The sequence below is a fragment of the Anser anser genome (genome assembly GCF_964211835.1).
Source record: "Anser anser genome assembly, chromosome: 2".
Classification (NCBI taxonomy): domain Eukaryota; kingdom Metazoa; phylum Chordata; class Aves; order Anseriformes; family Anatidae; genus Anser; species Anser anser.
The window spans coordinates 158,194,785-158,209,628 of record NC_139721.1 but is presented as its reverse complement, the minus strand read 5'-3'; the positions used below and the strand labels follow the sequence as shown (position 1 = coordinate 158,209,628).

Below are 14,844 nucleotides of genomic sequence, written 5' to 3'. Positions count from 1 at the left end.
GGCTCTTCAGCCTCCAAAGCAGGGTTCCTGCACCCCTGAAGAGGGATTCCCGTACCCACAAATTAAGGCTCTTGCACCCCCAAAGCAGGGCTTCTGCACCCCCAAAGTGTGGTTTCTGTACTCCCCCCCAAACAGGGCTTTTGCACTCCCCAAAGCAGGGGTCTCACAACCCCAAAACAGGACTGTTACACCCTAAAAGCAAGGCTGTTGCACCCCTAAAGCAGGGCTCTTGCACACCAAAACCAGGGCTCTTGTACCCCTAAATCAGGGCTCTTACATCCCCAAAGCAGGGTCTTCCACCCTCGAAAGCAGGGTTCTTGCAACCCCAAAGCAGGACTCTTGCACCCCTTAAAGCGGGGCTCCTGCTCCCCCAGAGCAGGTCTCCTGAACCCCCGAAACAGGGTTCCTGGACCCCCAAAGCAGGGCTCTTGCACCCATAAAGCGGGTTTCCTGCACCCCCAAAGCAGGCCCCTAGCACCCCAAATCAGGGTTCCTGCACCCCCAAAATAGGGTTCTTGCACCCCCAGCGCCGCAGCAGCACGGGGCAGCCCCTGGCCGGAGCGCTGTGGGCCGCCCCGGGGGGGGCTGTGTTGGTTTTCCAGCCTGCTGCGGTGTTTTTGCTGCGAAAGCTTTGTAGGTTTTGGACCAGGCCGCGGTTTGCTTTTCCCTGATCCCCGGCCGCCCCTGAACCGTGCAGGGCCCCGGGGCTGGCGGCTCTGCCCCAATGAGAGCAAAAATTAAAAACTAAAAATTAAAATAATAATAATAAAACAACGATCGACCAGGTGCCCCAGCCCCGTGCTCGTCCCAGCAGCGATTTTGGGGTGATAAGGGGGGTTCTGGCTGCTCCTCGCCCCCGTTTGCAGCCCCGACCTCCTACCGAACGTGCCCGGGTATTTATTTATCTGCCGGCGCTGCGTGACGCGTTCCTGTTGCCGGCGTTAATTGGTATTTTTGCCTGGCTGCAAATTGCTGTTTTCGTCTCGCTGCCGCACCTCCTCGGAAGCGGCTCTGGCGCGGGGCTGCCGGCTTGGCGTGGGGCTACGGGGAGAGCACCCCGAGGGAACCGGGCGGCGTTTTGTGGGGAAACAGGGCTGCAGATGTATGGGGCTGCAGATGTATGGGGCTGCAGACGTATGGGGCTGCAAACGTATGGGGCTGCAGACATATGGGGCTGCAAAAATATGGGGCTGCAAACATATGGGGCTGCAAATGTATGGGGCTAAAAACATGGGGTGCAGACACATGGGGTGCAAGGGCACAGGGCTGCGAATGCATTGGGGTTGCAAACATATGGGGCTGCAAAATCGTGGGGCAGCGCACGCACGAAGCTCCTCAGCGTGCTGCCACGCAGAGCTGCACACAGCGCTCCTGGGGCCGGGGGCGCAGAGAGCAGCCGAGCCCCCCCAGCCCCTGGTTTTGGGGTGCCCTTCCTGGGGGTCCCCATCCCTGGGGGCTGCAGAGGGACCGCGACTCCCCGGAAAGCCCTGGAAGCACTGGGTCGGGGAGGTGGAGGGGGCGGGGGTTCCTTTTGGGGCGAAAAATGGGGGAAAAAAATAATAAATAACGCCCCAGAGGCAGCGCCGGGCGGGTGCCGCTAGATGGCAGCGGCCCCTCGCGGCCTCCCCGCCGCCACCCCCGGCTCCGCCAAGGGGCCCCCGAGCCCCCAAATCCGCCCCCACCCGGCTCCTCGGGGACTTTTCCTCTCTTTCTTTTTCTTTTTCTTTTTCTTTTTCTTTTTTCTTTTTCTTTTTCTTTTTCTTTTTCTTTTTCTTTTTCTTTTTCTTTTTCTTTTTCTTTTTCTTTTTCTTTTTCTTTTTCTTTTTCTTTTTCTTTTTCTTTTTCTTTTTCTTTTTCTTTTTCTTTTTCTTTTTCTTTTTCTTTTTCTTTTTCTTTTTCTTTTTCTTTCTTTTTCTTTTTCTTTTTCTTTTTCTTTTTCTTTTTCTTTTTCTTTTTCTTTTTCTTTTTCTTTTTCTTTTTCTTTCTTTTTCTTTTTCTATTTCTTTTTCTTTTTCTTTTTCTTTTTCTTTTTCTTTTTCTCTTTTTCTCTTTCTTTTTCTTTTTTTCTTTTCCTTTTTCTTTTTTCTTTTTTCTTTTTTTTTCTTTTTCTTTTTCTTTTTCTTTTTTTCTTTTTCTTTTTCTCTTTCTCTTTCTCTTTCTCTTTTTCTTTTTCTTTTTCTTTTTCTCTCTCTTTCTCTTTCTCTTTCTCTTTCTCTTTCTCTTTCTCTTTCTCTTTCTCTTTCTCTTTCTCTTTCTCTTTCTCTTTCTTTTTCTTTTTCTTTTTCTTTCTTTTTCTTTTTCTTTTTCTTTTTCTTTTTCTTTTTCTTTTTCTCTTTCTCTTTCTCTTTCTCTTTCTCTTTCTCTTTCTCTTTCTCTTTCTCTTTCTCTTTCTCTTCCTTTTCCTTTTCCTTTTCCTTTTCCTTTTCCTTTTCCTTTTCCTTTTTTTCTTTTCTTTTTCCTTTTCCTTTTCCCTTTCCCTTTCCTTTTCCTTTTCCCTTTCCCTTTCCTTTTCCTTTTCCCTTTCCCTTTCCTTTTCCTTTTCCTTTTCTTTTTTTCTTTTCCTTTTTTTCTTTTCTTTTTCCTTTTCCTTTTCCCTTTCCCTTTCCTTTTCCTTTTCCTTTTTTTCCTTTTCCTTTTCCTTTTTTTTTTCTTTTTTCCTTTTCCTTTTTTCTTTTCTTTTTCCTTTTCCTTTTCCCTTTCCCTTTCCTTTTCCTTTTCCTTTTCCCTTTCCCTTTCCTTTTCCTTTTCCCTTTCCCTTTCCTTTTCCTTTTCCTTTTTTCCTTTTCCTTTTCCTTTTCCGTTTCCTTTTCCTTTTCCTTTTCCTTTTCCTTTTCCTTTTCCTTTTCCTTTTCCTTTTCCTTTTCCTTTTCCTTTTCCTTTCTATCTCTTTTTCATTTTTCATCCTTTTCTCTGTTCTTTTTTCTTTTTTCCATTTTTTTCTTTCTTGTTTCCTTTTCCATTTTTCCTTTTCTATTTTTCCTTTTTTTTCATTTTTTTCTTTTTCCCTTTTTTCCTTTTTCTCCATTTTTCCTTTTTTTCCTTTTTTCTTTTTTTTTTCCTTTCTTTTTCTCCTCACTCGGGAAGTCCTGTTGCTGCCTGCCTTCCCCTAGCTTGTTTCACGGACCCAGGTAGCACAATCAGCCAGATGCATCCCTCCAAATGCAAGCCAAGCTGCAGCAACATACACATGAGGTTCGAGATCATTTCCCGGCACCGGGGAATTTTTAGGCTGGCAGCAAACTGTGCAGGGCCTGAGGCATGCGTGTCCATGGCTTCAACTCCACAGAGCTGCATTTTTTCCCCTCCAAAACAGGGTGCCTGCATCCAGCCTCCTTCTGGGCAGGCACACCGGCTATTACTGAAATTCGTCCCCCTCCTGGGACAGGGCTTTTTTTAGACCGAAATAGGAAGCGCAAACCTCACCCTGAGCTTCCTCTAGGGTTTGGTTCTTCCTAGAAGTTTCTCCTTGCCGGAAATTTCTTCTCTGCACCCCTGGCCCTGACCCAACCGAGTGCTCAAGCACACGCTTAGCTTCAAGCCCCTGCACTCCCATCAGGGCTTGCTTGCACGGGGATGAGCTCCTGCCTCTCCGTGCTCCTGCTGCGGGTCTCCTCTTGCTGCTGGAAGGCAGGAAAATCAGCGTGCCTTGCTGTGCCACAAAACCGGCCCTGTACACGTGGGGAGAGAGTTACCAAACCCTGAATGCTGAGAGCAAATCCTGTGCTGAGAGCCAACGCCTGCAGCTCAGCCCATCCTCATCCTCTCTGCCCGAGGATGCTCACCTTGTGTTTAAATCGCCGGTTGCACCCGTGAAGATTTGATGCTGGCCGAGATGCCCAGGCAAAAGGCCGGTTGCCGTCACCAGCCCAAAGGCTCAGAGGCTTGCCCCCGTGTCCCAGATGTGCTCATTCTCCAGGGAATGAGGCCGGCTGTCCGTGTTGGCACAATCCCTTTGGTCACACCTGCCTGGGAGCTTGGCCCCAGGTCTGGCTTTGCCAGAGCTCAGGTAGCTCTGCCACCCTAGCACAGGAAACTCAAGTGCCTGTCGATTAAGGGCCTTTTTAGCTTTTTATTAAAAAATAAATAAATAAATAAATCCGAACTTGCATTCCAGTATTAATGACTCGCGTCTCCAGCACTTTGCAGTGATTCAGCCTTGACTTTTAATTGAAACGCGTTGGTTAAAGCCTCTTCTGCCTCAGTGCCTGATCCCACACAGCCTTGAAGTTTGGGTCCAAAAGTGTGCCTTGGCTTGAAAACCTCCTCCAGCGAGGACAAGGCGTTTGGGAGAAGGAGCAGCAGGAGGTGGCACCTCAGGGCTGGCCCCCATGGGAGCCAGGCGTCTGCCTTGAGGTTTGGTGTAGAAACACGGGATCTTGTGCGTTATGGGGATTTAATTCAGTGTTATCCTCCTGGTGCCTGAATGGAGCCTTCAAGATGGCATGTGAAGGGTTTTTGTCCTTGTAATGCCTTTGTCCCCAAGGAAAGACAAGCCCACCACAAGCAGAGGGCCCCAGCCGGGTGCTGCAACGTCAGATTTGGTGCTCAGCCCGTGGGGGTCAGTGTATACGAGGCAAACTCGAGCCCTGGCAGTCCTCACTCTCACTGCTGGTGAGCAGAGACAACTGCATCTGAGAGTCCATCCCTCCCCTGAGCACTTAAAGGAAATCCATATTTTCCATCCAGCCTCTGGCGGGACAGGCCATCGATCACATCAGGGCCTTCACCCGGTGGCTGGAGGGCGCTCGGAGCCCACCGGGATTTCCAGGTGCCCCCAGGGGCTGTGGTGCCTCTGCTGGGCTGGGGCGCTCTCCTCCCCGAGCGGCTTCCCTCTGGGTTTCAGCAATGCCACCAGCGTCACCCGACTCTGGGTCCCTGGGGACCGAGGTGTCCACCCTGAGGTGTGCAAGTACCGGGAGCAGTCGTGGCCACCAGTGCAATAACCACTGCCCTATAGAAGGACATAAATAGAAAATATTTTCCCAGGTCCTGCATTTTTTTTCCCCCCGGAGGCATAAATATTCATTTTATTCGTTATCTGTTTTCAGCGTCTCGGTGACTTCCTCGTTCCACCCACCACCACGAAAGCCCCTCACCTTGCCAACCCCAAAATTGTCACACCCAAAGAGGGACCGTGTCCTCTTTCCTCCCGGTGGGAAAAGTCCTGCCCCATACCTGCTTGTGCCACAGCAACGTTTTACAGGGCAGGTGAGCCAGGCTGTGCTCCCAAGACTTTTGGTGGTGGTGATTTTACCTTGTGAGTCACACAGGAATGGGCTTCACTCTGCAGGTCAAACGCTTGGCTGGAAACTGTGGCCTTCATCTGACAGCAGAGCGTTTGTCTAAGTGATGTCCAGGAGTTGCAAACCACAAGCTAAAGCCCCGAAACTTTGTTTTTGCTTGGAGTAAGGAAGTTTTGTTGTTCAATGAGAAAACAAGACTCTGGCCTTTTCATATTTTATTTTATTTTATTTTATTTTATTTTATTTTATTTTATTTTATTTTATTTTATTTTATTTTATTTTATTTTATTTTATTTTATTTTATTTTATTTATTTTATTTTACTTTTATTTTATCCTATCCTATCCTATCCTATCCTATCCTATCCTATCCTATCCTATCCTATCCTATCCTATCCTATCCTATCCTATCCTATCCTCCTCTACTCTGTTCTACTCTACTCTGCTCTGCTCTGCTCTGCTCTATTTATTTGTAGGTGACATTTGGAGTTACTTTCTGTGCAGGAACCAAGGATGCTGGTGGTAGCCTTTGCAGAAATGGTGCCTGAACGTCGGTGCCCAGGTGCATCTCCCATCTCAGACACAGACACCAGGGTGCTGCTTTCCCTCTCCCTCGGGTGCTGTAGGTGGGATGGAAAAGTGCTGCAGGTTGGAGGACGCCATGCCTGGAGCAGCCGTGCAGCCACAAATGATGTTTTCATCCCAGTGATTCTGAGATGTATTTTGATTTTGATTTTAAATCTGGTAAAAGTGTCCTGAGTGGAAATGCAGCTGCCTTGCTCTAACGCTAGGTTTCTTCAAAACTCAGAGCTACCTGCAGGTCCGGGTTCTGCTGAAGGATCTCACCTTCCTAAGGACACACGTGAAATAATCGGTCCAGCCTCCTCCCCGCTTAGGGCGACTCAGAAGCCAGAAGTGAGTGTTGTAGCTTGAGCTCATCTTTAATTACCCAGAGTTTGTTCACACTAAAATCAAACAATCAGAGTGAAATGTCCTACCAGCACAGGCCATAATTCATTCCTGTGTTGATTTCTCTCCTAGGCTACAATGACATCAGTAAATAATAAAAGACTGGATCCTGACAAAGAAATGAAGGAGGAGATATCAGATGGAGTGGGCAAATGCTCTCCAAGGGACATGATAACTATAGCAGCCTGCCATCGCCCTGCAAGAAAAATAGAGTGAAAGCACGTGAGGTTTAATTCCTCAGAAATGTGACTTTAGTGCAGATTTGTGTTTATATATTTTTGCATCTGGAGTTTCCAATGCGTGTGACCACATCCTCCTTAAATTCAGCAAGCCTTTAAAAGTGAACCACAAAGGAAACACAGCACTGATTTATTTAGGGAGAAAGAAAAGCTTTTGTTTTCTGTTATTTTACGGAATGCCATTCTGACACAACCCTGCTTCTTCTGGGCCCCGTGCTACGTGAGCAGATCCTTTCTGTCCCAGAGGACGTATCGCAGCCTCCTGTCTTTAAGACATATCCCAGTCTCCCGTCTTTAAGCTGCAGCAATAATATTTTCCTGACCCACAAGAATAGAGGGGAAAAAAATAATAAATGTTTGTGTTGTTGTACTGCATCTGAACAGCCTGGTAGAAGCAGGGAGCCCTTTCTCATCTGCTCCTTTCTCTTCAAGCTGGTGACAGAGCCCATCAGGGCATCTCCTGTGATCTTCCTCCTCTCAGCCTCCAACAGCACCTGTGAGCAGCCCATCTGTCAGAGAGAGAAACCATTTGGCTCCACTCAGTGGTTATTAAGGAAAGGGACCACACATGCTCGCATCGTTTAGGTCCAGGTCCTGCAGGAAACCATCAGGTTTTGATTCTTAACTCACGCTATAGACGGGTACGTCACCGGGACCAAACGTGAGCGCTACCCGGTGGTGCAGAGCTGGTGGGATACCAAGTGTTTCCATCAGCCCATCGCCATGCTTTTTTATTATTTTCTTTCCAAATTTGGAGTATATGCTGCAGTGTCCATGAGTAGATCTTACAGGCCACGGCAGCACAGCAGGACATGTGGGTGCTCTTGCCTGGTGGAGAAATTTGTGGAGGTCATTGGTCTGAGCACAGCCTGATGTTTCTGAGCTACTGCCTTAGCAAAAGCCTCAGAAAATGCAAAGAAACGGGCAGCTCCACTTCCCAAATGCCACCTTCAGCAGTGCCAGACAGGAGCAGTGACCCCAGAAGTGGCCTTTCGCCGGGAGAAGGGGTGATGGAGATAAACCCGCCTGCTTTGATGGCCGTGCCGAACAGCAGATGGTGCAAGAGGAAGCAGAGCCGCCAGCATAGGCTAGCATTTTTCCTAGATGATGACGAAGTAAAGCCAACGAGCTGCTGGCTCCTGCCTTGCGTGGTGTCCAGTCCAGGCGAACGGAGAGGCCCGGTGGCAGAGGGCTGGGCCGTGGATGTGGGAAGATCTCTGGAGGAGGGAGAGCCTGGAAGGCAGGAAGGCTGTGCTCGGGGAGACGTGCTGAACTCACTGCAGGCTGGGTGGGGCAGAAGACCAAAGCATGAATCAGCTGCCGAGGACTGAAATTAGGCTAGTCTTGGTCACTGGAAGTTGGCTGCCACTGACTCGCCTCGCTGGCAGCCAGTTCAATGCAAGCCGGACAGGATATGCCTGGGAAAAAGGCGGCAGAAGTCGATTAAATCACCGAGCTGCTGCTGCCCGAAAGCCTCCCTACGCCCCTTTTCTGCAGTGGCTTGCTCAGGAGCTCACTAAGTGCCCTTGGGCATCTTGCAGGTGTCCTTTGATTCCTTGTGGCCAACTGTGAGGCAGCAATGGCCACGCACTCAGCTAGCATAAGGAATTACGCATTATGTCCATCGCTGGGGATGTTCTGGGACCGCTTCTGCTTTGCCGTGCAGGACCTAAGAGCAAGGAGGAGTAGAGGGGTGAATCTCAGTGGGGGAGAGCCAAAACCACCAGGGGATCCTGGGGCTCCCTCACTGCCCCACGGGAACCAAAGGAATTATGAGGCGTGGAGATCTATGTGCTCGTGGGACCGGGTTACCTGGTGCTCCTGGATGCAGCGATGGTGTAGAAGAGCCCTGGCTGTACTCTGGAGTGATGCATGTCCCAGCCCAGGGCCCTCATATCCTCCAGTGTCCTCAGCCTTCGGATAGATCATCCATGACCAGATGCTCCTCCAAGGTGTAGCCTCAAGTTCCTCACCAACAAGGGGACCAGTGACCTCAGAGGCGGCCAGAAGGGACAGCCAGCTGAACCCAAGCGAGCCAGGTAGCTCTGCCTGGCTCCCCACGGGAACCTGGCAAACACCAAGGGACGAGAGCTCCCTGCAAGCCCTGTCCTATTGCTCCACAGGGGCTGGCCTGGGCCTCACAGTCAGGCTTACCTTCTCTACCTCGTTGTTCCGCTGTGTAAAGGAGTCGAGTTGCTCAACCATCCCAGCTTGTGGGATGCTCATCCAGTGAGTTTCATAGGGCAGAGCACGGGCAAGGGCAGTCCCATCGTGAATCTGAGCAGAGAGCAAGATGGTTACAAAAAGTAGGGAAAAAATAGGTTGGGAAAGGTTGGGTGGGCATCCAGCAGAACAGGACAAACCCAAGCAAGCTGTCAGGGGGTGGCAGAGCTGTGTAGGTATTTGGTATAGAGAGCGGAGTGATAGCTGGGAGCCTGGGGAAATGAGCCTGGGCTGGCTGCGGGGAAGCCCAGCAGGAAGATAACTGAACAACACGGAGAGCTTGTGGCAGAAAATCCTTCCAACAACAGTGATCCAACTGAGCCACTTCACATCAGGTTAAAGAGCTGGTTCTTGTGCCCCTCGTTGTCAGATCTGACCCTAAAACTGAAATTACTGCACTGCCCGATGCTGATGGACTTCGGTGCTTTGAAAATCCCGTTTATATTCTACAGAGTAATTGCTCTAAATTAAGTTTTCCTCATTCTTTCAGTGCTCGAGTTCCAGCACCTGAGTCAGATCTCGTAGGCTTTATAACCTGCCTGTCTACACTGCTCCAAGCAAGGCCGGAGCCAGGCCCCTGGCTGTGGTGGTGCCTTTCACCGCATTCTTCTTTCGGTCGCTTTTCTGCCTTTTCCTCCCTATCCCCGACAGGGGAAGCACTGTTCTTTCCGTGTTCCTCGTATCTCTTTGAAGCAGTCATCGAAAAAGCGACAATTAGGAAATAAAGAACCCACGGTATCTGCTCTGGCAGGCGCAGCACATCTCGCTGCCGAGTCTCTCGCACCAGCAGCCGCCTGCCCGGCTCAGCCAGGGAGGGAGGTTGCTGCCCTGGATCCTCGGGTCTGCCCAAGACGTGGATAAAAATCCGGCCGTGAAGTCAAGCAGTACGCATTTCAGGATATTCATTTGCAATTGGGAAAATAGCGCTGATTAGATAAGCAAATGGCAAGGCCAGATAACTTCTTGTTTGGGAGATGGAGTCCCCGTCTGGGGCAGGGGAACTGATACAGGCTCCGGCTTCCCAGGGGTGCTGCTCGCTGCCAAGTGACGCGAGGCTGCTGAGCGGTGTCCGTCTGTTTCCCCCAAGCTGAAGGAGAGTGATGAAAGTAAATGAGTTCTCTGCAGCTGAAGTGAAGCAGTATAAATATATATTATCATTGCTAATGGTGATTTCTGCTCCTCAAAGCATGCCGGGCACCTGAAGATGCGATGACAGCCAAGCTTCTTTCTTCGTGGCATTTATAGTGCAGGAGTTTTCTGGATCCGATGGTTGCAGATGGACCTGCAATCCCTTCTCCAGCCCTTGCATGGTGGTCGTAAGGTGCTGGCTCAGTGTGTAGGGCTGTTGCTAAAAGCTGCCTCAAGCCTCCCTTTTCTCCCCCTACAAACCCCTCCAAAAATTAAACCCAGTCTCAGACCATCCCGTGACTTCTGCTTCCTCCGCCCCAGGTGATAAAACAGGAAATCTTACCAAAGCCCAACTTTATGAAAGGGAAGGCAGACAAGGAGAGAGGGAAGAAAGAAAAGATCACGTCCCGCACCGCTACACAAGCCTCATTTCCCCAAGGACCCCACAGACCGATAGCCTCCCTCTCCTCACTTCTGTGAGCCAGCACCCAGCCCCTCGCTCTCAGCTCATCACCTTCAGCTTTGGTGGGATCTCCACCCCCTTGCCCAGCAAGTCCGAGGGTCTCTCTGCTGGTTCCTCCTGTCCCTGCTGGTCACCTTGCTCATTCCCTCGGGACACCCTCCAGTGCCTTCCGCTTCTCCATAGGACCACAAGCACGGAGAGGACCCAAAGACCAGGATTTGCCACAAAAGGAGGAACTTCCCAACGAGATTCTTGGGACTCTGAAGGAGTTTGGGAAGGCACATGGAGGTGACATGGCAAACGGGGGCAGCAGACGACAGAGGGTCCAGGATAAGAGATGAGGACCAGAATTTGTCCCCTACCATCACTCGCAGGGGCTCGGAAAGGAGCCCGAGGGGCTCAGCAGAAAGCCACTGGCAGCAGAGGGTCCGTCGGGGCTGGCTGGAGGCTCAGCTGCCCCCCAGGGGGACCAGCCAGAAGCGGGGGTGCTGAGCAGGATGGGGCTGGTCCACACTCCTCTGCTGCGGCCAGCTCCTCGCAGTTCATCTCTCCAGATTTCCTAGTATTTGTTCTCTTGTTCTGGGAAGAGGAGAGAGCTGCAAGAGGCCCATCTCACAGGGACGATCAGAGAAAGGAAAGTCCATTGTGCGAAAGAATTTGGTATTTCAGGGTTTGTTTTCCTTCTGACAAAGAACAAAACACCACCATGTCAAAACCCTCCGTAAGGCAAAACAGAACAACAACACAGAAGAAAAACAAAGCTAGCAGCGGTGTTCGCTTTGGACGTGATCGGTGGAAGTGTTTCTCCTCGCTTTTTGGCTTTCCCATCTCAGAATACCTACCGCCGCAACTATGTCAGGAAAAGGGGGAGAAAAAAAGGGAAACGAAATCCAGGTCGGAGCCGAGAAGGGAGCCTTTCCCTGCACCAAGGTCCGGGGGGGCTCTGGGCACCGTCACAGTCCTGCTGCCCACCCCAGTGGGTTCCCAGACCCAACCCGCCCCTCTTTCTGCCCTAGCTGGGGAGCGGGGTGTGCGCCCTAAGTGGCAGCAGCCCACCAGGACAGCGGCAGCGCTGCTTGCACCCGCTCGCCTGGAGCAGAAGGACTTGTGCGGGGCAGAGGCAAGACGTTTTAGAAAGGTGGGGTGCAAGGCTTGGCTCCCAGCGATGCAACGGGGGGAAGGCACGGATGCGTGTGGTGCTTTGGGTCAGACCCTTCACGGAAGGAGCTCCCAGCCCAGCTTCCCAGCCTCCCCGCCAGCCCGGGTGGCTTCGTGCCTCCCCCGGTGCTTTCAGCCCCTGGGACGATGCCGTTCTGGGGGCACCGGGGCTTGGACGTTGTCCCCCCGGGGGGTGACCCGCTTGCAGCTCGCCGCCGCCTCTCTCCGCCAGCGTTTTCGGAGAGCTTGGCGCGGCGCCCGGCAGCCTTTCACTGCTGCCTTTTCATCCGCCTCAATTCCCTGCCTTCCCTCTCTTGCTCCTCGCGAGGAACAGAGGCAGAGCTTGTTCCAGCAGCCGGGCCCCATCCGCTCCTCCCGAGGAGCGAGGGCCGGGAAGGAGGGACGGAGGCGAGGGGGTCTCTCCCACCCCTCCGGGGCCCCCGCGGGCGCGCTGCTTCCCAGCAAATACGGTAAAAAAAAAAAAAAAAAAAAAAAAAGCCTTCAGCCTAAAATTGTAAGTCTGATCTCATGACACAGGGTGGCCCTGCATTCCTCACCTCTGACATAACCCGCTGGGAGTGTGCTCGCGGAAAAACACAAACAAGATGTACTGGGCGGCTGGCGGCGGGGCCAGGCGGCTGGCAGATGTGCTGGGTGGGAGAGGAGCCCCCGCAGCCCCACAAACCGCCAGCACGGAGTGTTCCCTGGCAATGCACGGGGGCACGACCCGGCATCCCCCCCAGCCCGGACCCCAAGCTTTGGGGCCGCGAAGGGCTGGGGGCGGTGGGACGGTGCCTGGGCTGGGAACCATCCCGGAGGGTTGGCTGGTGAACGGCTGAGAGGCGTTTTTAGGGACCTGCGGTGCTTTTGCAGTGGGGCGGCGGTTGTTATTTTTTTTGGCTTGGGTTTGGGTCTTTTTGCGTCTTAATCTCTGGGGGACCGTGGCGGGGAAGGGACAGAGGGGAGGCTGGAGGTGGCCTGGATGGGACCCCCGGCAGGTTCCTGAGGGGAACGGGAAGGGATGGCAACAGCACATCCCACCCCACACAGGTGGGTCCATCCCACACCCACGGTGGGTCCATCCCACACCCACGGTGGGTCCATCCCACCCATGGACCCACAGGATCTGGCCTTCCAGCCTCCTGCCCTCCCCAGCAAACAGCCCCAGCGCCATCCTCCTGTCCCTGTTACCCTCCTGCTCCCACCAGCAGCGATGTCAGCTCCTGCTCCGGCTGCCCGGCTGCAAGCCCTACCCCCAGACAACACCCTTGGGTGTCACGGGGCGGCGATTCCTCCCTCTGTCTGGATGGGGCACTGGGATCGACTGGTTTGCCAGGGATCACAGAGGGAATCAGGGCAGAGTCGCACCGCCCCAGGCATGAGGCTGACTTCCCTCCCAGGAAACCCTCCGGCACGCATGGCCTTGCACCAAGCCCAGGGCCAGATCCTGCCCAGCACCGCGCCGAGCCGACCTCCCATCTCACCCGCTTGTTTACTTTCTTTTGCGAATGCCCTAAACCTTGACAACGACCTATTTTGCCTTCTGTTGCGTAAAGCTCCTTTCCTAGAAAGAGGCTTTGTAACGCTCGCTCCAACCAGCCCAGCTCTCCTCGGTGTGAGCACGTAAAAGCAAACTTTAAATGACTGGCAGCCTCAGCCCGGCTCCGAAACAACCCAAAGCCACAGGCAGATGAGCCGGGAGACTCGCTCAAACGTTACCTGGAGCTGCCAGCCCCGTGTGCCGAGGGAGCAGAGAAGCAGTAACCAGCCCCCAAGCCCCCTCCTCAAACTCCCCTTTTCTTATTTCTTCTTCGTCTGTCTGCTCCGGTGCCAACCTTCAACAAAGCTAGGGGAAAGCTTTTCTTCCCTCCAGGCGTTTCTCCCCTGTTTCTGCCCTCACATTTCCTGAGCAGTGAAAACATCTGATTATGGTTTTAATTTCACATTTTTTAAAGAAAGGGGGTTGGTTTTTAAATAATTCTCCCCCTTCCTCCACAATGCTTCCAAGCTTTCAGGACGGCTGCTCCTCCGGCAGAGGATGGCTCTCCAGAAAAAAGAGACAAGAGAAACAATGGTGACAAGAAACAATGGCAACAAGAGCAGTAATGGTTCGGATTTGCTCCTTCCATGATTTCTTTCCTTTTCCATCTCTAACCTACCACCCTGTTTTTTAAGTCAACTCGAACTCAGCGCTGGTTTATTTTAAGGTGCCAGGCTGCAACCTGAAGCCAGAGACACAAAATGAGCTTAACAAGCCCCTGTTGGCCGGCCGGGAGCACAGGGCAGGGATTAATCCACCAGCAGCAGTGATCGGGGCCGAGGATCGCTGCTTGCTCCTTCCTGCAGCCTGCTGTTTTGCGCAGCTCCGCTGATGGCTGAGCTGCTCCGCGTGGAGGCAAAACCCCCAGCCTGATGTGCCGGGGACGGGGTCTGGTAGTGAAGCAGCCCATTTGTCCTCCAAAACCTACACGTGTGCCCTCGTGCCTGGTCCTACAGCTGATCGCTGCACTTTAGATCACCGCCAGGGCTCACAGCATCATGGTTTTATGTCCACGCGGGAGCATGGCTGCTGTTTGCATCCAGGCTGAAGGGATGCTGGTGTGGACCCAGGTGGACCCAAATGTGGACCCACAGAAAGGCCCATCTGTGGTGCATCAGCACCTAGAAACCCACTTGGGTCAGAAAATACCTTCCTGGAGTGGAGGCAGCACGGAGCAGGTCCCTGCTGTGAAGTGGGGAGAGACGGAAATTGATGTGGACACCTACTGGGGCCCAAAGAAAACCTGAGGTGATACAAAGAACAAGACACTGGGGTCAGTAACAGGTCCCCTTGCTCCTTGGGAAGCCACAGGACTGGTGTTTAGAGGGACAAGTGCTTCTCCTAGTGACCGGACCTTCCCTAGATATATGGCTTCAGGTTGAGCCCCTGGATGGGTTCCCATGTGCCAATAAATGATAAATCCCCCTTTCTTTCCCTTCCTTCTCTACCCTCACGCCTCTTTCTACAAGCCTTGTAGGCTGCAGGTCTCCAGCCCTGCAGAAGGCGAGGTGGGGAGGCAGGCAGAACCCGATCACATCTGCCCGGCACCCCGACCAAAATGGCAGGGATTTCTGGGCTGGATGACAAAAAGCCAGCACCCTCCTGCAGTGGTGATGAAGACGTTGGGTATGTTAGCTGTGATAATCTATGGCAAACCCCAATTTTCACTAAGAAATTTCACTAGTTCTGACAAACATCGCATGGGGCTTTTTTTTTTCGCTACTTAGAAAGGGAAACGGGCAAATATGGCATTAGTGGGGGACCGAACCCTGTCCATGCCCGTACCGCAGACCCTGTCCTCCCCACCATCAAATAAGTCCCCTGTTTAGAAGATGCAATAGTTCCTGGTATTTTTGCATACGGACCCAGGGGAAAATGCAGCC

The 14,844-nt window shown here is 52.3% G+C and overlaps 1 protein-coding gene across 5 annotated transcripts; it reads right to left on the bottom strand.

Annotated features, from left to right (window-relative positions):
• Window positions 1–5,702: 5,702 nt before the first annotated feature.
• Window positions 5,703–13,608, bottom strand: LOC310894042 (uncharacterized protein). Of its 5 annotated transcripts, XM_083823722.1 has the most exons (4): window positions 11,979–13,608; window positions 8,604–8,726; window positions 8,262–8,516; window positions 5,703–8,118 (listed from the first exon to the last, which is right to left on the bottom strand). In XM_083823722.1, exons 1-4 carry the CDS (start codon window positions 12,153–12,155, stop codon window positions 8,065–8,067), a joined length of 609 nt encoding a protein of 202 aa, XP_083679848.1. In that variant the 5' UTR covers window positions 12,156–13,608; the 3' UTR covers window positions 5,703–8,064. The 5 variants fall into 5 exon arrangements, 1 of the variants encoding a protein (XP_083679848.1); XR_014579520.1 differs by having other exon boundaries at window positions 8,262–8,441; window positions 8,604–13,608; XR_014579521.1 differs by having other exon boundaries at window positions 8,262–8,726; window positions 10,626–13,608.
• Window positions 13,609–14,844: the final 1,236 nt, after the last annotated feature.

Bases quoted from the DNA above. Each gene is read 5' to 3' on its own strand.
- LOC310894042 (XM_083823722.1), bottom strand. From the start codon at position 12,155: ATGCCGGGTCGTGCCCCCGTGCATTGCCAGGGAACACTCCGTGCTGGC. The intron at 8,727-11,978 runs GTGAGGAATGCA...CTCTCTGCTCAG, and splicing joins CCCAGCGGGTTATGTCAGAG to ATTCACGATGGGACTGCCCT. The intron at 8,119-8,261 runs GTAACCCGGTCC...CCTTGCTCTTAG, and splicing joins GCTGCATCCAGGAGCACCAG to GTCCTGCACGGCAAAGCAGA.